Source organism: Pristis pectinata, chromosome 26 (genome assembly GCF_009764475.1).
Source record: "Pristis pectinata isolate sPriPec2 chromosome 26, sPriPec2.1.pri, whole genome shotgun sequence".
NCBI lineage: Eukaryota > Metazoa > Chordata > Chondrichthyes > Rhinopristiformes > Pristidae > Pristis > Pristis pectinata.
The window spans coordinates 3,387,204-3,409,699 of record NC_067430.1 but is presented as its reverse complement, the minus strand read 5'-3'; the positions used below and the strand labels follow the sequence as shown (position 1 = coordinate 3,409,699).

Below are 22,496 nucleotides of genomic sequence, written 5' to 3'. Positions count from 1 at the left end.
CTATAAATTGTCATTGTTATTTATTGAATTATTAAAATTGAAAATTGCAGATCCTATTCATGGTACTGGATTTACTTTCAATCGCTGTGCTCAAGCGAAGACTCCTATGGAATGGAAAAGCATTCTCATAGGAACATAAGAATCAGAAGTAGGAACAGACTGTCCTGTCCTGAACCTGCTCCACTATTCCACAAGACCATGGCTGACCTTCTACCTCAGTGACATTTTCCTGCACTGTCCCGATGTCCCTTGATTCTCTTAGTGTCAGAAAGCACCTGAGTGACATTAACTTGCTCTCTTATTTTCCTGCAGAAACTCCTGCAGTGAGCTGCAGATGTTGTCTATATTCTGACGATAGACTTGGATGTGAATAGGTTACACCTTTTCTTAATCAGCAAAGGATTCAATTAAACATTTCCTTAAAATTATTCCGGCATCAAGTGGGAAGCAAGGCAGGAAGTATGTCAAACGGTTTAGACTTAAGGCAGGTCAGGATAAGGAGAACAATAGCAGATTTGGCAAAATAGAGTAAAATTAAACAAAAGTCTGGGCAGGGAGTTTGGGGAAAGTGACAACTGAATGAAGAGTAAATGTAATGTAAATGAATTGGATTTAATTAGGGTACCCTTGGATTAATCTTACAACGAACAACCATCACAGATTTATCACTGTAATATTCTGCCTTCTGATTACATGAAAAACAGGACTGAAAAGCAAGTTCCTTGCAGCTGTGGATGGTGTGCACATTCTCCTATTTAATGATAAATATATGTACCTACATGCATCTCCATACACATAAATCTATGTATATCTGCATATGAGTATTTCTTTTACCTCTTTGACGCCCTGCAGCAGCTTTTTGCGCACGTATGTATCGAAGAGATGTAGATTTCCACAGAAATGTGGTAGGTCTCTCTCTTCATTTTGTACAGTCTGCAGAGAAATGTAATCTAGGTAGACATGAGTCTCTGGGATAGGATATTCAGCCGGGGCAGTGCACACAATGGGCCTATCAGCTTCCATTGGAGAATCATTGACATCCAGTGACCAGCAAACAACACAGCCTTTAACTAGCTTGTAATGCTCAAATAGCTCAGGGTCTTTTTCTCCTCTCAACAAGGTGTTAGGAACTACTGCCACAGCTGAGATATGTTGTTTATATTGAACTCTATGATCCCAAGAACTTCTGTGTAATCCTTAAATCATTTCCACAACAGCATGTATGCATGTAAACTTTCAAGACAGGATTCCCTTGGTAAGAATTATCACTGCTTAATAAAATGGACAAAAAACAATAATTCTGATAGAAAAATTATTCTAGTATAAAGGTCCTCTCTGCTCTATTTCTCAGTTGATGAAATTATTGATATTATTGCCCTGCAGTTACCATGGTGACCTTGAATATGCACACCATAACCTGCATTCAATAATAGGACCAAAGGCAATGTCTTTATCTGTGGCCTATTGAGCCATTCCTTTAGTTCACAAAGCACAATCTGTACTTATGCTGAGAGCGACTCTCAGTTACCCCGTGATCTTTCTTTTACAAGACTTCATCCATTGAAGTACAATATTAAGTGTTGTAATGATTGCTTTGAATTACCTTTTGGTTGCACTTGTTTGTAAACAAGGCTGTATAAAGATGCAGTGTTGCATCCACAGCTCTCTCTGAATGTTCAAATGTCTTATGCAGTTAAAACACTGATCCATGAAGTAGGGAATGATGGCTCTTCCCATCAGATTTGGAGGAATAACAGAGCTGAACGTCCCAGCTCTGAGATTATAGGGTGGGTTAAGTGACTGGTCTGAACAGGAGCTGATTGGGTTAAATATAAAGTACAAAATGTACAATGTGCATATTTGATGGAAACTCAACACTCAACATGTCCAACCTGCAGAATAATAATCAGCAAAGCCAAAACTAGTTGTACTCCAGGCAGTACTACTTCCAGGAGCAGTGATCAAACTCTGCAATGTTTGGTCACACAGCTGAGTCTAGTTTCAGTCACTGAGAAAGAAGATGCCACAGAAACAGGGCGATGGAGAGAAGGTCTGATTGACGAGCAAGTGGAAGGACCTGGAATTTTCAAGTCAGAGAGGAGGGGTTGAGTAAAGGAGGGGCAGAGAGGAGACATAATCCCGAAAACTGATACAAAACAATTGAAGGAATGCACAAGATTCCTGTGAAATTTAACTTTTAACTAAAAGTGGCGGATAAGAGAATACAGAGTCAAACCAGAAAAAAATCTGACAGGAAGGCCTTCTGGGGAACCATTCTTAGGATTTGTTTAAATTGGTAAATTGGTTTATTATTGTCACACGTACCGAGGCACAGTGAAAAACTTTGTTTTGCGTGCCATCCATACAGATCATTTCATTACATCAGTGCATTGAGGTAGTACAAAGGAAAACAGAATGCAGAATAAAGTGTTACAGTTACAGAGGAAGTGCAGTGCAGGTAGACAATAAGGTGCAAGGCCATAACAAGGTAGATTGTGAGGTCAAGAGTCCACCTTATTGTACGAGGGGACCGCTCAATAGTCTTATAACAGTGGGATAGAAGCTGTCCTTGAGCCTGGTGGTACGTGCTTTCAGGCTCTTGTATCTTCTGCCGAATTGGGGGGGGGGGAGGGGGTGGAGAGAGAGAATGTTACTTTGTTTTATAAATAAATAAATACAACAAAGGGAGCAGAGCCTGATGGTTCAAGGTGACTGATAGCTGAAGATGACCTGACTGGCCTTCCTCACTGTACCAGGCTGGCAGTGGGGACATTCTAGAAGGGTTAACAAGCCTTTCTCAGAAAGAACCTGGGTTGACATTGTATTGAGGATGTCTGTGCCACAGTAAATAAAGTGATGGGATTGCAATAGATCCCACCAATTGTTACGTTATTCACCCATTTTTACCTTTTTCTGCAGATAAACATTGCAAGGAGAATGATAAGCCCCATCACCAAAGCAAAACAGATCCAGATTATTGTGGTGGTATCATATCGGAGGGAGACTAAAGGAGAAAGAGAAGAATGTTGTTAAACTGATATTTTCAATTTGTTGTCACTCTACAATTAGTCAGCAATTAAACAAATGAAGAATCTGATATTTTCCTTTAATAACCAATGATTGAGACAAATGTGACGCCAATTTCCAGTGATGCAATTATTTTTACTATGGTTGCCATGGAGATCAATTTTAATCAAAAATGTAATCGAACAGACATCTCAATTATAAAGAGAGCTAAATAGTTTCAGGGTAGTTATGACAGACTTTATGCAAATATTTTGCTACAACTGAGGCTTGAAATTATTGCCCTGTGGTTACCATGGTGACCTTGAATGTGCACACCATAACCTGCATTCAGTAATAGGGCCAAAGGCAATGCATTTATATGTAGCTTGTTGAGCCATTCCCATACATCACAGGGTATAATCTGTGCATTAACTTGGGAGGGCGACTCTCAGCTCCCCCATGAAATGTTAATTCATCAAAGGAGCAGTGCTGAGGAAAGGATGGTTATAAATCTTAACTTGTCATCAACTCACAAGACAGTCCAGAGAGAAACGATTTAGACCAGAGAATTCAGGCTCTGTTCGGGGTGTTGATCAGGATGTGTCGGGGTGTAGGTCTGGGAGCACCGGGGTGTGTACCTGGCAGCGTCAGGGTGTGGTTCTGGGAATGTTGGGGTGTGTGTCCTGGGAATGTCGGGGTGTGGGTCTGGGATAGTCAGGGTGTTGGCCTGGGAACGTTGGGGTGTGGGTCTGGGAATGTCAGGGTGTGTGCCCTGGGAATATCAGGGTGTGAGTCTGGGAATGTCAGGATGTTGTCTGGGAATGTTGGGGTGTATATCCCAGGAATGTTGGTGTGTGGGTCTGGTGGTGTTGGAGTGTGGGTCTGGGAGTGTCGGAGTGCAGACACAGGGAATTTCGGGATGTGTGTCCCAGGAATGTCAGGATCTGTATCCTGGGAATGTCAGGGTGTGGGTCTGGGGGTGTTGGGGTGTGTGTCTGGGAATGTTGGGGTATGTGTCCTGGGATTGTCAAGGTGTGTGTTTGGGAATGTCAGGGTGTGTATCCTGGGAATGTTGAGGTGTGGGCTTAATTGAAAGAACAATTTGCTTTTTCATCCTTTCTTCCAAATTGGATAACCTCCAATTTTCTGACATTATACTCCATCTGCCAAGTTCCTGCCCACTCACTTAACCTATCTACATCCTGTGGGTCCTCCTTGCCTTCCCACTTTGTATCATCAGGCTGATTCCTGGGATGGAGGGGCTAACGTACGAAGGGAATTGAGCAGGGTGGGCAGGGACACAACAGGATATGGAAGAACAAGCAGTGGTCTTATTGAAGAATCTGTGGGTGAATGGGGGTCTGCCCAGCATTGGTTTAACCAAGCCCAGAGTTGGGGTGGGAGGTTTATCATTCCAATGAAGCAGGTCACAGGTGTAAGTTGTTGGATGTGGGAACATGCACGTGTGCATAACCAGCAAATCCTAGCCCTCAGCACTGCCCTGTTCCTCCACTTGACACCCCTGTGAGGATTTGACCGACCCATAGAGCGGGAACCCATGTAGCACCTACCTATTTTCCCAGTTTCAATCTCTACAGTCTGACTGAAGCGTCCACACCCAGCTGATGTTCGCGCTCGCACCTGAAATACATAACGGGTTCCAGGTTTCAGGTTGGAGACAGTCACACTTGTCCCCCTGGCTTTCAGTGTGGAGTAACTCTGTTGTTCCTTACCCTGTGGGACAGTAAAAATACTCCATTTGAGGAGCAGCTTTTGGTAAACCATATTGCAAGATACTGGCTGCAAACTTAAGAGATAAAATCACAAATCGGGCTTACAGCCCTGGATGGACAACATTCAATGTAGTTTCATCACACGACCATTTGCGTCAACTTCTGCCAAATACTTCCTTCATTGTTTGACTCAAACATTCATCTGTTCTCTGGACCACAATATCCATAATCCTCAACACTCTGAAAGCCACTGCATCTGTTTTTTTTTCAGTGACTGCATGAGGAGTGTCTACATTATCTGTCTGTAAGGAGTTTGTACGTTCTTCCCGTGCCTGCGTGGGTTTCCTCCGGGTGCTCTGTTTCCTCCCACATTCCAAAGGTGTACGGGTTAGGAAGTTGTGGGCGTGCTATGTTGGCACCGGAAGCGTGGCGACACTTGCGGGCTGCCCCCAGAACATTACATGCAAAGAAGATGCATTGCACTGTGTGTTTCGATGTACATGTGACTAATAAAGATGTCTTATCTTATTTCCTTATCGTTTCTGGTAAGTCTGGTCGGACAAAGGAGAAGGGAAAGTTTCACAGGTTGCTCATGGGTGCATTTGGAAGAATAACTTGAATCGTGGGAAAGTCCAGCACAAATCAGAAGTAGCATGAGGAAACTTTTTTTACACAGCAAGTAGTCAAGTCCTGGAATGCACTGCCAGGGGCTGCAGTCGAGGTAGGTTTGGTGAAAGGAAGCTGGATAAGTGAGAGGTCGTGGAGAGATACAGCATTGAAACACTGAGTCCACACCGACTTTCACACTAATCCTTCTCTGACCACCCCTCCCCACTCTCCTACCAATCACCTACACAGGCAAATTTACAGTGGCCAATTAACCTACTAAGCGGCATTTTTTTGGGCTGTGGGAGGAAATAGGAGGAAACCCACAAGGTCACAGGGGGAATGCGTAAACTCCACACAGGCAGCACCTGAGGTCAGAATTGAACCCGGGGTCTCAGAGCTACGAGGCTCTACCAACTGCACCAGTCTGAAAGGAAAGAATTTGCCAGGGTTGTTGGGAGAGGTCAAGAGAGTGACACTAGTTGGATTGCCCTTACATTGAGCTGGTATTGACTCAATGGACCAAATGGCCTCCTTCAGTGCTGTAACCATTTTAGGATTCTGAGGGTTGGAAGTTCTAATTCAAGCATAAAAGAAGTGCAGTGAAGTTGAAATGAAAACTATTAACATTGGGAAGATGCAGGAAAGTGATTTCAGAGGAACAATGGCATTTTGTCTCAAGTTACTGAACAGACAACAGCCTAAAAGAAATTGAAAAAGGAAAACAAACCAAGACAAAAATAACTTGCATTGATATCAAGAATGATTGAGAGTATTTAACACAACAAATATGTGGGACCCATCCCAGATCTGAAGTAGTCAAGCTATTTCTTCCACGTTGATTCTCTGAAGGTGCAACACAAAACCAGTGGCTAAAATAATGGTCGGAGAGATGGGTTTTAAGAAGTGTCTTAAAGGAAAAGTGGGATGTAGAGAGGAAAGGTTTGGAGGCCGAATTTCAGAGCTGAGTGTCCAGGTGACTGAAGTCCCGATTGCCAATGAACAGATTTTAGCCTTTATAACCAGTGTGTTCATCACCTGACCAGAGGGTGCAGAGACGAAGGCCTGGTGGAGAACAATCCTTGTTAATGGCAAACCTGCCTGATTGGCAACGTTTTCAGTTAATGGACCTCACTCGTGATCTGGCTGCGTAAGCCTTCTCTGCGTTTGGTCCAAAATCAATACTGAACACAGCATTAGGAGGAGTTTGTCTCATCGAAACCTCTCAAATGACTGTAATGCCTCGATTCGAAGTTCAAGAGATGACAAGAACTCATCCAAAGCGATCTCTTAATACTGCTCAGCTGAATTATTTCCTATTTTAAAAACACTCACATTTAAGATTTTTGTGACATACTCCTTTGTTTCAGTGCTCTAGAGCAGTTGGGATGCACTTTGGGGAAACATTAAGCAGTAGGATATCTGCTCAGTGTCACTGGTGTCAGCACAAGGTCTTCAACAGAGACAGATTGTGGGCAGCTGTGTTTTTGTTCAGTCTCCAATGTGTATGTGTTATGGTTTAGTGAATACTTCACTGACACTTAACAATAAATGTAATAAAGTAAACCTCAACTAAAAGTGGTTCCACTAAAATGGGCAATGAAATGGAGCCCTGTGGCAACATGTGAACACAGGTGTACTGCACCACAACCCAACCAGCTGAACGTAAGCAAATATATATGTACATGATCGACAATGAGTGGAATTATTCTCAATGGGAAGTTCTCTCAGTGGAATGTAGTGTCTCACAACAGTTTAATATTGTATTATTGATGATATCTACATCTTGCATTGCATTCTCCCTTAATCATCATCCCCTGTAACAATGTAATTTAAAATGGGCCTTAACAATATGTTATATATAAATGTATAATTCACTGCCGGAGGATCATGGCTTGAGAAACATTCTGTTCAGAAGTGAATCATTCTGTTAGAATCATTCAGAGGGCAGGCACGGTAGTGTAGCGGTTAGCGTAACACTATTACAGCGTCAGTGACCCGGGTTCAATTCCGGACGCTGTCTGGAAGGAGTTTGTACGTTCTCCCCGTGTCTGTGTGGGTTTCCTCTGGGTGCTCCGGTTTCCTCCCACATTCCAAAGACGTATGGGTTAGGAAGTTGTGGGCGTGCTATGTTGGCACCGGAAGCGTGGAGACACTTGCGGGCTGCCCCCAGAACACTCTATGCAAAAGATGCACTTCACTGTGTTCTTCAATGTACATGTGACTAATAAAGATATCTTATCTTATCTAACTTAATCACCCAAATTCTGCTCTGAATCTAAATTGGGCAGCATCAATTCAGCATGATGAAATAATGGTAGTTGAAGGATGTGATGGGCTTCACATTGTTCTTCACAATTGCTGTAACTAAATGGAACAACAGTAATTGCAAATGCTCTAAATTGTAGGCTAATGCATAATGCACCAACAGACCAAACAAGCAGTGGTCAGAACTAGCCAGTCACAAAGCCTACCCATCAGAATCAGATGGAAACTCTGCCAACTCCAGCTGTCAATGGAGGTGGTTGTTAGATAAGCACATCTCAACAACCACCTTGCAACCATCAGCCAGTAGATAATTCATCCATTTCTGGAGGGGCCCAATATTTTACGTGGTATCAAGAATACCTGAGGGTAGCTGACACAAGGAATATTATGGAACCCCACAACATCCCATGTGTGAACTACACCAGTGTAGCTCCAGCAATGACATTGAAAATTGCCCAGGTAGGGGCTGTGCACAAAGAGCAGGAAGTCTCACCCAAATCCAATCTAACCCAATCACTATCCCAGTGGAATATCTCTGATGCAGCAGGGGATTTGTGCACAGCAAGCTCCCACAAATCACAACATGATAAGGACAAATTATCCCAGTTTATACAGTGTGTGCATGTGCTTGTGCCCTTCCTGGTCTCTCCCTCACCCTCCTTCTGAAAACTACAAGCTTCCACTCCTTAACTACTGCTCTTGCTGATTGACCAAGACCTCTCCACCTTCATCGAGCTGGAGGAGCAGCAGAAAAGGCAAACATTCAACAGAGTTGTTAACTGCTGCCTGACTGATGTAAATTCAATGTGAACGAGCAGGCAATGTGAATCACAACAAGGAGGCAAGGCGCAACACGGGAAGCACAGAGAAAGAGAGGTGGAATTTATCAATGGGGAGTGAAGAATTTTGTAACGCCTTGTAATACAGCACACAAAACAATATCAGTTTCATCTCTATATGAAATAGGAGTAACTCTGTACTCTGACAAACAACATTCATGGTTTACAAGAAATTTGTCTGCTGTTTATATTTCCATGAAGCTGATGGAGAATAAAATTATTAGGATGTAGTACAAGTGCCCAATCCAATCCTATCAAATCTCTGCTCAGTGAGTTAGATTCAAGTTATCCTGGATGCCCTTGCTCATGGTTAGGCTGTGTGGCTTTTCAGTGTTGTCTGTTTTACTGATTTAATATCCAACAAATCAATCTGTCAATTTGTAGCCTGAAGCTCAGTTCTCACAGTGATCATTCCTCCAATATCAGTGATGGGGAACTAAGCAGCACAGGTGGCTTATCCGATAGGTGGCAACAATGATAAGGGGCAGTGCTCAAGTGGAGCGTAAAAGGCCCTAAGTTTCTTTGGATGAAGAGTGAGGAACACAGGGGACATTTGCTGGATCTGCAAATTGTGTGAGACTCACACTTGGACATCAGAGCCAGCAATGCCCTAGTCCCTCTGGGTCCCTACTATTATCCTCAATTAATTCTTTCAAATTCAGTTCTCTGCTGTATAAAAGTTTGCCTTAAAGGTAGCAACTGACTGAAAACAGGTCGAATACACAAGAGACTGCAGATGCTGAAACCTGGAGCAAGAAATAAAATGCTGGAGGAACTCAGCAGGTCAGGCAGCATCTGTGGAGGGAAATAGACAGTAAACATTTCGGGTCAAGACCCTTCATCAGGACTGATGTAATATGATCTGGACTTGTGTCCAAATGAAGGGGCTCAACGTTAACTGTCCACTTCCCTCCACACATGCTGCCTGAACCATTGAGTTCGTCCAGCATTTTGTTTGTTGTTCTACATAAGTTATTGGGAGCCATGATTGCATCAGATTCTAGTCCTTGCAAGATCTTACAAAGCAATTATGACAGTAAGTTGTCAATAAATAAATGGGCTCTCTGTATGGCTTGCTGTCAACAGAAATGCTTTCTGCTCTGGGAGAGGCATAACTTGCAACAAAGTATGGGCCATAGCTCTGATTCACTGCCTCATGTATCAATGGTGAGCTGCTGGAAGATTACCCTGTGCCTGAATAATATTATGTTGCCTCCTAAGGTTGTTAATTGGACAATTTGACAGGCTGATAGAAAGGCTATTAATTATGACTGACCAGATGGTTTGAGTGTGTGAATGACAGGACCCTTGAGGCAGAGAGGAGATTCTGTTCTATATTTTCCATGCTGTATTGGTGTACCAGATTGTACAATTCATTTTAACGTACAGAAGGATCCATCACAACGAAATGGAATGTGATTGTTCCGTTCTCAGTCTGCATTTTATGGAAGTCTGTACCACAGCTGGTCACAATGAAGAAAAAAATTATGGAGTAGAACTCCTCAGATCAGGGAAAATATGTTAATTAATGCTACCAACAGTGCTCACTGAACCACTTCTCAATGTCACAGAATCATCATGGGGAATTGTATCACCTAGTTAGGTGAAGGATGGGAGGGTCTGAATTCTGAAACACTAGCTAACAGAAGATCATTCGGCCCATCAGATCCATGCCAATTCCCAGCAGAGCAAGCGCATCGGCTCCCATTTTGAATCTGTTGCCATGTACCTATACCAAGAGGCCATTTACAGTAGCCAATTATCCAACATCAGATCTCTGGAAAATGAGAAGGTAAACCAGAGAAGTCTTAAGGAAACTCACAAAGTAATGGAAAAAATGTGTAAATTCTGCATAGACAGTGCCTGAGGTTAGGTTCGAAACCTGATCCCTGGAGCTCTGAGGCAGCAGCTCTACCAGCTGTGCGACGACATCACCCTAACCCAGCGTAAAGGTGCACAGGGGCATGAGCTGGGTGAGTAGCTTCCTCCAGAGACAGGCAAGAGACTTAAGTAGTACCTTTATTTCGCAACTGAAGCTCTGATCCTACCAGCTTATTAGATTCATTAGTTTTCCCAAGTCTAGGGGAACCCAGCAGTTGGAGAGAGGGAGCTCCAGCTCCAGTGACTTCCCCAACTAAATCAAATGTAATGATTCATTCCTTGTGCTCTCTTCATTCTTTCAGTGATGATCTTACATTTAATGCATGGACTTTGAAGCTTGTAAATAGACCATTCAGGCCAAGACATCTGTGCCTGAGCCTGTGGTTCACATAGGACTCTGCTCCCACCCCACATCATTATAATTATGTCCTTTAATTGAGAATTTGCAACTAGTTTATTGAAACAATTATAACTTCTCTTTTAAGAAAGAAACAGAGTCCTTTAATATACAAAAAGAGATTTGGTTTTGTTGGATGCTTCAGGAGGGCTCCTGCACAATATCTGATCAATACAACACATTCAGTGAACTGTGTCATTTTTTGATCTACCAATTAACTTGTGACAATACGTTTGCAGCTCCACCATTTACAGACTTTGCGGCATGTTTTGTTAAGGTGAGTGTAACTAAAGATTACCACTTTGTTGTTATTACATTCTTGTCATTTAGCTCTCCCACAATATTTGAACAAGGGATCAGATCAATGTGCTTTATAAAGTGATGCATGGAGGGTTGTGTCAGGTGTTTGACATCTGTAAGATGAGTTAGGCGCTTCCTGTGTGTAATAGTCTAATTCTAAATGCTTCTGAATTACAAAATTTGGCAATGTGTGGGTGATAGGGGTCCCAGTTTCCTCCGACATCCCAAAGACGTGCTGATGGATAAGTTGGCCACTATAACTTACCCCTTGTTGCACATGAGTGGCAAACAAAGAGGAGTTGATAGCCAGGTGAACGAATAAATTGCAGGATTACAGCAAATGAGGTGGAAGGGGACTGATAAAACTGAGCCGGCATGGAGCTGATAGGTCTAATATTGTCCTGTTCAGTAAACTTGTATGCTAAGTTAGTGGGAGATGGCTGCTTGTAGTAAGGACACCCTCACTGCAGTCTGCTACAGTCTCAAGTCCTATCCAAATTCACAGCAAGGAAAGGACCACTTTGCTGGTTGTGTTCATGGATGCCATGGCATAACATGTTCTTTCCAGGCTAGAACTGGAAATATTTGCTACACTTCAAGAGTTTTCTCTGCACTTTTGCAAAGGGAAGTCCCTGAGGCTTTCTATTCCGCTGGAATTGATGCCATTTCATCCTTACTATCAAGAGTACAGTTGATTAGACCACCACACGGATTTCCAAGATTTGCTGGTTTTCTCGTGGTGCAGGTTCCAGTGACTGCTCGTACTCTTATGCACTCTGCAGTACTCTTATGTGGCCGTTAGAACTTTTGTTTTATTTCTGCAGCTGAAATTTCTTCCTTCAGCGCTTTCTTTTACAGAGACAGATTGATCTGTAACTGGATTCTGCATGGCAATTTGGTTGAAATATTTCCCTCTTGAAGGCATTATTTTAGATGCTGTTTGATTCTTGATCAATCTTGTTATATTTTATATTGTATTTTTAATATCCCAAGGCTTCACAGAAGTACCATCAAACAAAATTCGACAGAGCTACATATTAGGAAAGGTGATCAAAAATCAGGGGAAAAAAGAGACCAGTTCTAAGAAACATCAGAAATAAGGAACGAGGCAGGAGGATGAGGTTGACTGAGAATTTCAGAGTCTGCGACGTGAAGCTGAAGGCACAATCACCAATGTTGGAATAATGGAGATCAAGATGCTCAAAAGGCCGAATTGGAGGATAGGGTGATGTCAGAGGAGCTGGTAGGGATTACCAAAATAAGAAGGGAAAGGTAATGGAGGGATGAGGAAAGAAGGGGAATTTCAAAAGGAGCCCGTTCCAGAATAAGAGACAACATAGATGTGTGACCAGAGGAGTGCTGGGGACAACAGGACTTGATGTGATTCAGGACACGAACACGAGTGGTTTGGATGAACCTTTTAATGGAGATTGGGAGTTGGGAGGACAGCCAGCCCATGAACACTGCGTGAAGAGGTCTCCACCTCATTAGCAGATCACCCACTGCCATAATTGCTTTGTCAGTGGATAGGTTACAGTGTTATAGTCCGATGTTGGCATGACTGTGGTTTGTAACTTCTGGGGTTTTGTGTATTGTCATTGAATGAAAATTCCCTTTCAAGAAACTTCCCAATTTCCAATTCCATTTCAGATTAAGGATGGGGGACTGGGTACTAAAGAGACCGGTGGGATGGAGGGGTGTAGGATTGGATTAACTCCACCCATCCAGTGGAAAGCAGGCAGGCAGGTAATTAAAATGTCTGGGGTTGTGATGCACATGGATTCCACATATAATTTATGATCTGTGGGCTATCAATCACCAGAGTGGAATTTCTACCTTCACCCTCCTGTTCAAATGTAGGGACCTTCTGAGCAGGATCCAGCACATCATTGGAAAACCAAGAGTTTGGTCGCTTAGCGAGTGATATATGTACATCACACAGGGCAAGAACACCATCAGCACTCTGTGCACATCATTCAACTCCATTGTGCATGTTATAAGTGGCCGTCCACCAAACACAAATGGATAGATTCCCTGCCCTTTCCTAGACCGTACCTAAGATGGCCAAGCCACCTACATTGGTGTAAATGAGCCCATCCTTGACCTGAGAGTGAAAGTCAACAGTTAACAAGTTATTTCAAAAAAAGCAACCTTGAGGATATTTTCATATAAAAAATAACAGTCATGTACTTGCAAGGCAATCTTAGAGAAACATGAGTATGGCAGTGTAAAGAAATCCTTCATACTAGTTCCTTGTCCTGCAGTCAATGACACCAGTACAACACAACAATTGCATCATGTACTTTCCAAGACACACAATAATGATTCATTGAAGCAGCACAGAAGGCAAGAATTTACCTTTTCAAAGTACTTGATCTCATACTCCAGTATAATGCCATTGGGCTGGTCAGGTTCATGCCACATCAAGGTCACACTGTTCTGGCTGGTGTTTTCCTGCTTGACAACCAAGATCTGTGATGGGGCTAGAGAAACACAGACACTCATGGGTATAAAACACTGGGGTTAGACTGCAAATTGCAGCATTAGTGAGATGCAACTATTTTTAACAAGTTAATAACTCACAAGAAATATATTGGATCAAAATGTTCATACAGCAGTTTTCAATCCAGAGAACAGCTCAGGGCACTGCAGACCTGTCAATGCATCAGTGTATTTCCGAGATCTGCACACACACTTATCCTGGGAACAGAAGTAAGTGAAACAACGCTAAATTTACCCCAATACCATTATAATTCATGGGAAAAGATGGCACTCTGCATTTACTGTGACAAGGCAAGTTGCAGCTAGGTATTCAGTAAACATAAGATGTGTCCTTTTCATTAGCTGAATACTAATTCAACAATTGCCAAATCACAGTGAACAGGCAGCAATGTCTCCCACTGTGGGAGCCTGATGGGGAAATCGGGGTTCAATCACCCAGTTCACTGTGAATCATGTAAGGTAGAGCTAGGTACCACCACAAATGGTCATTAAAGGGAAGCTGATACCATTAGTGCATTTCTCCTTCCATGCTATAGCCTGGTAGCAACTCCGGCAGATGTGTTAAACAATCACCAGTTGACCTGTCAGCAGCACAGACTGCCTGGTTTGGAAGCACTGCAGAAAATAAAGCTTGAAAACAGAGGTTTCCAACAGGAAATAAAGAGATCTTACAGCAGGGAGAGTCAAAACCGATGTATAAATAATTAACCAAAAAGAAAAACATTATCTTCACTGCACACTTCAGAAACAGGCTTCTGAAAAAGAAGTCAATGGCATATTTTACCAGTAACTGGGAGCTCTCAAGTCATATTGTTCCAGGCAGCCTGGGCCCTCGAATGGGGCTTTGTTGCAGTCTAAATCTAATAGTTGATCTGTCTCTGTGACACAGCACATTCACGGGAGCAAGGCCAAACATGGAGCAAATGTAACCAGTACCCCAAGATGTAGGTCTGACAGGCAGGGCAGCTGGAACATATTTTAACACTTTGCAAAAACATGGTTGAAATGATGGTATCAGGGTTTTATAAGTGTAACATTTGACAAGGTGCTCGTCCAGAAACAAAATTAAACGGAAGTTATTGGGGATCAGAGGGTAACCATTCCACTGGTTGGAATTGTACCTCACAAAAATGAAGGTGGTTGTGATTGTTGGTTTGTGATCTGAACACCAGGACACAGCTCTGGAGTTTCAGGCTCACGCTGGGATGGTTTATCATTGCAATATACAAGGGTACACATTATCTCCAAGCACCCACCTCTTTCTGGAATAGGAAGGAAATGGACCGGTGTGCAAACTAAAGTCAATATGGCAGCTCCCTATCACCAGGTTTGAATGAGCATGGTCTTTCTACTGGGAGCACACACCAGCGGCAAAGTAGTGATACCCCTCCTCTATACATGGCTCATCTTCTGGGACCATGTAGCCTATTTGATGCAAGCCATTCTCTCCTGCACAGAGGTGGTGCAGCAAACGGTGCAGTCCCGGAGCTCCCACATATTGAGGTCAGTGATGTAGGGGCTGAGTCTGTCCTAGCAGCTCACTGGGGAGTTTCCTAACCCAGTGGTGCACTGCAAGCTGAGGGATGCAGCGGATATTACGAGCTGTGCTGCATGAGGCTGCCTTGGTTTGTGTTAGCTTGCTCCTCCCCTTGCCTGGTCCTCAGAGATATCCAGTAGATCCATGTCTATCACCCTGTGGACTAGGTAAGGTCTTCAAGGAGCTGCATACCACAACTCCCAGCCTGCCTTTTCCCACATCCCATGACCTGATGCCTGTGGAATACTTTTGCTATTGATCCCAACCCTCCCCTGCCCAAAGCAATGAAGCAAAATGGCATATGTTGAACTATAAAGGTTGAATCCAGATGAGTAAGGTTTGCAAAGAATAACAAGCAATCACTAACCTCCTTGATATCAGTAACAGTATACTTTGATGCAAGCACTGCTATAAACGCTGCTTGCAGTCTGTTTTTGCCTGAATTCAACCAAGAGAGGTTTTACTCACCAGTACCAATGGGTGAGCTATCAGGCCTATCCCTTTAAACCAGCATCAGGGTGCAAGGAACCAACATGTTTTGACTAATGAGCCACCCTGCTGCTTACATCACACAACTCCATTTCCAAAATGAACGAGTGGTTAGGGTGGCAGCAGGAATAGTTAAAGTGTGTCTAGATGGTAATTTAAATCCCTCAACTTCAATTCTCGTATCCTTGGCCATCTTATCCTGAAGCCACAGACACTGGTGGTGTTATAACTGGAGTGTACCCCCAGCCTTGTAACTGGTGAAGACTTTCTGATGGAGCCAGGCTGAATTCTCAAGAGAAGAGGCAACCCAGTCCTTCCTCTGAGATAAGGGATTGATTTTTTCTTTCTATTATCATCAGGTGGGACATTATAAATTACACAGAAGGAGGGAGATAACGTGTGCTGTGTATATCGAGATATTCACTTTCTTAACACACTTAAGAAGGTCAAAATTAAAATGTGAAATGTCAAAGCTAATGCTTTATTTCAGGAGGAAGCTGATAACACATGCTTTGAAAAAGCAAGCCCTATGAAAGACTGGGTTACGAGTGGGCTGCTATTGGTCTATGTATGTGTCTCAAGGTGATGGCACATAGAACTGATCTTCACTGAACCCAGTTCACAGCACCAAACATTCCATGTGGTCAACCATAGAACCACACAGCACAAAACAGGCCCTTCGGCCCACCATGTTGTGCCATCCATCAAACCACCCTCACACTATCTAACCCTTTCCTCCCGCATATCCCTCTATCTCACGTTCCTCCATGTGCCTATCCAACAAATGTTGAACTTTAACGAAATGAGACTTATCTTTCATACCTGCCTGGTTAGTGGTGACATTAAGTGAAATGAACTGCCGGGGCTCCAAGCTGAGATCAGAGACGCCATTCACTGCCTCGACCTGCAGTGTATAGTTGGTGTGCGCCAATAGGTTTGCTATGCTGATGGTTGGCTCAATCAGTCCCATCTGCTTTGGGCTGAATCTTATCCGATTCCCACACGCTTCGCACTGACTCGACTCCCAAGCACACTTCCTGCAGATGACGTTGTACCGGACGTCACTTCTTCCTCCACTATTGGCGGGTGGGCTCCACTCCAGGAATACCGAGGTTCCATTCACAGTGGATAGCGCATTTACTGGAGCAGAGGGTGGTCCTGGTGTTTCAGGAGAATCAAAGATGTTGAATGTCAAAGTACAATTGAAATGTTACACAGTATTGCACAGATATTTACACAACAGCACAGCAGCATTTAACATTTTTGAAAACTCAGAAGCAAGAGATCCTATTCATACTTTTCCTAGTTCAAATTCCTTCCGAGAGAGCAGCATAAAACTTCTCACTGCAATTGTTAATTTCAAAATATGTCATCTCAGCACTATGCACCATTAACATTAACCTGGGATCCCACTAATATTTAACACCTCGCATCTAATTTGAATCTTCCAGAAAGTGCATTAAACTTATTATCCAGCTCTCCAAGGGAACTAAATGACTTGTAAAGCAGTGGGGGAGAGAAAACTCTGAACCTTTCCCTCAGCTCAAAGGCAATTGAGTGAAATTGCTCAATGTGACTGATTAATCCTGGCATTAAGCCTTTCAGTCCTAACAGGATTGCAGTTGTATCAATCATCCAAAGGCTCAAAACGCAGAGCTATTTTTTGCATAGTGATAGACTGAAGACTGGAAGTTACCATCCAGCTCAGTTCACCAACAGAGACCTCCAGGTTTAGGGGTTACATGAGAATTTTTGGAGTAGATCCTCTGATGTTACAGTTGTATCTGATATCCCATGTAATATGTAGTCCAAACAGCAATGGGACCTCTTTTGATCCATCCCATATGGTGCATGTAGAGCAGGGAGGGAATGCTGACAAGGTGTGCTGGAGGAAGAGGACACTACAACAGGAATCATTGATGAGCCACAAGGGTATGACAGTGGTACCATTTTATTCACAAGTGCTCACTGGGATGGATCTCCACAGGTCACCCAGCCCCTCCCCACCCCCAATCTCCACCCAGATACAACAGCTAAATAGTTCAAACAGTGCAGCATTAAAATAGGTTCTTCTAGTGTGCCCTGGGCACATTCTACTGGTGGGAGGTGGATTTCCAGCTAACTGGGGAGGAACTATGCAGCAAGGCACCTTCCTGCCTCCGAATGGATTTAAAAGCAGTTGGACCCACCTCCAGACTTCCCCCGCACACATCTTTTAAGCTGTGCAATCAAGACAGACATTGAAAGTTGAGGGTACTTCAATACTTCTGCATGTTTTCCAAAGAATTATGCAAAAATTGACAGGGTTGTCAACAGAGGATCCGTGACTTGCATAATGTAATTGTTCATTGCAGGTTGAGTGATTTATAGACATCTTCAGCAGTTGATTAAGAGATGCCCATGGCATAAAAATTTGAAGTAGCTCTTACGCTCACCTCCAGTAATAGATACTGCTGTTACTGAAGTGATTTCTCAGACCAATTGCAAGTTTGACGATATTCTCCTTTAAGAATTGTAGCCTGGATTCCCTGTCCTTGTCGCGGGCCATACAAGTAATGAATCCTGACTTGTTAGACAGTTAAGGTACAAATGTTTCCTCTACCATCGTCCTCCTCTTCAAGACTTCAAACACCAATGAATGCCCAGAAGCATATCCATAAAAGCAGCAGTTAATCAAATAACCTTGGTGAAACTGTCAAAGGCAGAATGTGGGCTTTGTCTTCCTGAAGCTTGTGGACAGTTCCTTTGTGATAAGACAGTTAAATAGTTCAAATAGCACAGCAGTAAAATAGGTGAATAAACACTCAGACACTTTGATAGCAAGAGACCAACATGAATGAAAAGGTTTGTCCAGCAGTTTGCAGGATGAAGGAGAAGATCTTCAGGCGTTTCAGGAGATCCTAACATTTCGTGATGTAATGGAACCAGCAGGGGGCTTGGGTGAGTTAGATGAAGATCACAGAATGGCTGCAACGTTGAGGAAGGACATTCCACCTGGTCCATTCATACCAGAGCCATGTATAAACAATCCAGCTAATCCCTCTCCTCATGACCTTGGATGTTCTCTCCTTTTAGATACTTATCCAGCTCCCCTTTGAATGCTATAATTGAATCTGCCTTCACCCCTATCTTTGGCAGTGAAAAAGATATTCTCATGTCACATTTGGTTTATTCTATATCCTCCATTGGTCCACTCTTCCACCAATGGAATGGTTTTTGTCTCTATCTACTCTGTCTACACCGACCATGACTTTAAGTACCTGCATCAGATCCCCTCAACACCTCCTCTGTGCCAGGGGAACAGCCTCAGCTTATTCAGTCTATCCACAAGACGAAAGTCCCTCATCCCTGGAATCATTTCAGTAAATTTCTCCTGCACCTTCTTCAAAGCCTTCACATCATTGCTGAAATGTGACATCCAGAACTGCCTCTAATTCTCCAGTTGTTTTATAAATGTTCATCATGACATTCTTCCTGTACTCTGACTCCAGGCAGATATCTTCCTGTCTCCCGTCATTCCCAGACTCCAGATTCCTGAATTGCCAGTGACAGGGGCCATTGTTAAAGCAAGGGCAGGGAAATTCTGATGGCTTGCTCTGTGGAGAGGTCCACATTGCAGCAGAGACCCTCCTGGATTGACTTGTCCAAAGACAGGTGAATGTTTGCCTGCTTCCAATAAAACAAGTCCTTAAATTCTGGGAGTTAAGGAAGTAATTATGGTTGGCCATCAGAAGATGTGCCCAATTTAAGTGAAGATGCTTTACTCCTCAATGGAACTCATGGATATAATCATTTGGATATCTTCAGCCATCCCGTGAAGGGATCCAGAACATCAGAATCATGCAGCAATGAAGTTTGTCACCAAGCTGATATTATGCCTGTTGCAATTAGTTCTGCTCTGCCACCCTGTAGTTCCTGCTCTTTCACCAAGATCTACAATTCTGCCCTGAATTTACCAGAACCGTCAAAGCTCCAGAAGCCTCTAGGTTTATGTCAGCGTGGCTTTTGCCCGTACACGAGGCACATCGGGAGCGTACTGGAACTCCCAACACTTGAGAAACACATCTTGTCTGGATGATCTTTGCTCCAAAAACACCCAGGAATGTTAGCGCTGTCCAGGATAAAAGAGCTCACCTGACTGGCACCCCACCCATCTCCTTAAAATGCACCAATCCTCCAGCACCAGCACACAGCTGATGCAGTTCGACCTTCTCTCAGAGAGGGAGCCACCTCGGGTATTGCTCCTTCATCAATTTAATAAATGAACACTGTTCCCAGACAACTAAGTGTGGATGGAGCCTCCCCCACCTTTGTTTGCATGGTGCTTTGCTGTATGTGTCCACTCTCCTCCTCGTCTTGCTGCATCTAGAGCAGTTCCACTCACTTCAGCACAGAATGATGGAAGTTCAGGTAAAACTCTACCTTAAACCACAGCACTTCCTCCGCACTTCTGAAATTCCAATAATCCCGAAGCAACTCAAATGTGACTGTGTAATATGTCGTTCAAACAGCAATGGGACCTCTTTTGATCTATCCCACCTGGTGCATACAGAGCAGGGAAGAGATGCTGATGAGATGTGCTGGAAGAAGAGGGCCATCAGGAATCACTGAGGAATTAATGAACCATCAACAAGGATCCCTTTAACTAGTCACTGTGCTAATCTGCCGAGTGTGTGAATCGTGGAAAAAAATATGCATTTGTGAACTGTGAAAGTAATTGGAAACAAGCTATAATGCATGACACCAAAATAGGAGCAGGAATTTGTCCAGTTTCATAGCCTCTGCATTTATAAACCACCTTAAGACTCAATTTCATCTTGTCTACTAATCCTTTTCCTTCAATAGAAACAAGTGCTGGAAATATTCAATATGTCAGGCAGCATCTGTGGAGAGAAAAACACGGACAACATTAACTTAGTTTCTGCCTCCATAGATGCTGCCTGTCCTGCTGAGTGTTTCCATTTTCTGATTTTATTTTGGATTTTTGGCATCTGCTGGATTTTGCTTTATGAATACATCTTTGTATCATTCCTTTGTGCCCATATTAACATTGTCGAACCTTCCTGTTACTTCCATAATCTTCTTAGCTATTAATTGAATCTTATTCTTGATAGCTTTCATAAGCCTCTGCTTTCTGTTTTATTCTAACACTTATTTAATTTGCCACCCATGTCCCTTGCCTTCTCTGATAGGCATTAATGATATTGACCAAAGTGCTGGGACATAGTAGAGAGTTTGCAGATGATACAAAAATTGGTCATGTGAGAGGAAAGCTTTAGACAGCAGGAAGATGTAGATAGACTGAACAGTTGGACAGAACAAATTAATCCAGAGGGTTGGCATGTGAGGATTTGGAGATAGGCAACGAGGCAAGGGAATACACAATGAATGGGAGCACACGAAGAGGTGTAGAGGGACAAATGGACTTTGAAGTGTATGCCCACTGATCCTTAACGGCAGCAGAGCCTAAAAGCAGCCTTTACACAAATCCCAGTTTTAATTTTCTTCTCACATTCCCATGAACTCCTTCCGGATCCTACCACTCACCTACACATTAGGGATAAGTTACAGTGGCTAATTAGCCTACCGACCCACATTTCTTTGGGAAACCGGAGAACCCAGAGTAAACCCACACTGTCACAGGGAGAACATGCAAAGTCCATAAGGACAGCACCAGACGTCAGGATTAAACCTGAGTCACTGGAGCTGTAAGGCAGCAGCTGTACCAGCTATGCTAGGTGTGCCACTGAGGATGGTATAGGGGGTCTGGTCATTTGGGTAGGCCATCTATATCCTCCCCAATAAAGCATAGAATATAATAGTAGGGAGGTCATGCTGGAACTGTGTATAACACTAGTTAGACAACTATTTATTCATTTTTGTAACATAGATGTTTTTGCACTGCACTGCTGCGGCAAAACAACAAATTTCCTGTCATACGTCAGTGATAATAAATCTGATTCTGATTCTTACCACTAATTACAGTTTCAATGAACACATTACAGAAAAGATGTGATGTACTAGCGAGGATGCAGAAGAGACTTACAATAACTAGGAAAGTTTAGCTGTGAGGAAAGTTGGTCAGGTGTGGACAGTTCTCATTGAAACACTGAAGCTGAGGGGAGACTCATTTGAGGCACGAAGAAATCATGAGAGGCTTAGGTAGAGGCATAGAGTCACAGAGCACCGAAGCAGGCCTTTCAGCCCATCTCATTCACACTGACCATCAAGTACATATCCATACGAAATCCCATTCCATAGCTCAGCATGTCTTGGCAATACTTCCTAAATGTCGTGAGATTCTCTGCCTCCACCACCCCCTCAGGCAGTGCGTTCCAGATTACATCAATGGGTGAAAAAAAATCTTTCTCAGGTCCTCTCTAAACCTTCTACTTTGCACCTTAAACCTATATGTCCCTGGTCTTAGACATCTCTGCCATAGAGAACACTTTCTTACTTTACACTGTCTGTGTCTCTCATAATTTTGGACACCTTTATCAAGTCACCCTTCAGCCTCCTCTGCTCCAAGGAAAACAATCCTGGCGTATTCAATCTCTCCTCATACATGCAGAGCTCCATCCCAGGCAACATTCTGTTGAATCTTCCTTGCAATCAGTAAACAGGATGAACCTACTTGGCTTCACAGAAGCGTCAAAATCTAGGGGACAGAGACTGAAAATAATTGGTAGAAGGATTAGAAGGGGGATTAAGGTAGTGGGAGATTAGCGGGAGATGTGGTGTGGGCCTGGAACTCACCATTTGAAAGGGCGGCAGAAGCGGGAAGTCATCACAAATGAACAGAGTACCTGAATGTGTGCTCGAGGAGCTGTGACCTGCAGAGGGATAGACCTAATGCAGGAAGGTGGATTAGGTTGGGCAATTTTTTCGACACACACAATGAGCCAAGACTCCTTCTTAGTTCATTGGGAGACATACTG

The 22,496-nt window shown here is 43.3% G+C and overlaps 1 protein-coding gene across 3 annotated transcripts in view; it reads right to left on the bottom strand.

Annotated features, from left to right (window-relative positions):
* The window catches only part of epha8 (eph receptor A8), a 306,232-nt gene that overhangs the window by 101,976 nt on the left and 181,760 nt on the right, over positions 1–22,496 (bottom strand). For 2 of the 3 annotated variants that reach the window (XM_052039034.1, XM_052039032.1), the window contains exons 3-7: positions 16,381–16,716; positions 13,389–13,513; positions 4,578–4,740; positions 2,908–3,004; positions 354–386 (exon numbers count right to left, since the gene is read on the bottom strand). In XM_052039034.1, the coding sequence (XP_051894994.1) occupies positions 354–386; positions 2,908–3,004; positions 4,578–4,740; positions 13,389–13,513; positions 16,381–16,716 (754 nt within the window). The remainder of the gene's footprint in view (positions 1–353; positions 387–2,907; positions 3,005–4,577; positions 4,741–13,388; positions 13,514–16,380; positions 16,717–22,496) is intronic. The other variant, XM_052039035.1, reaches the window with a different exon arrangement.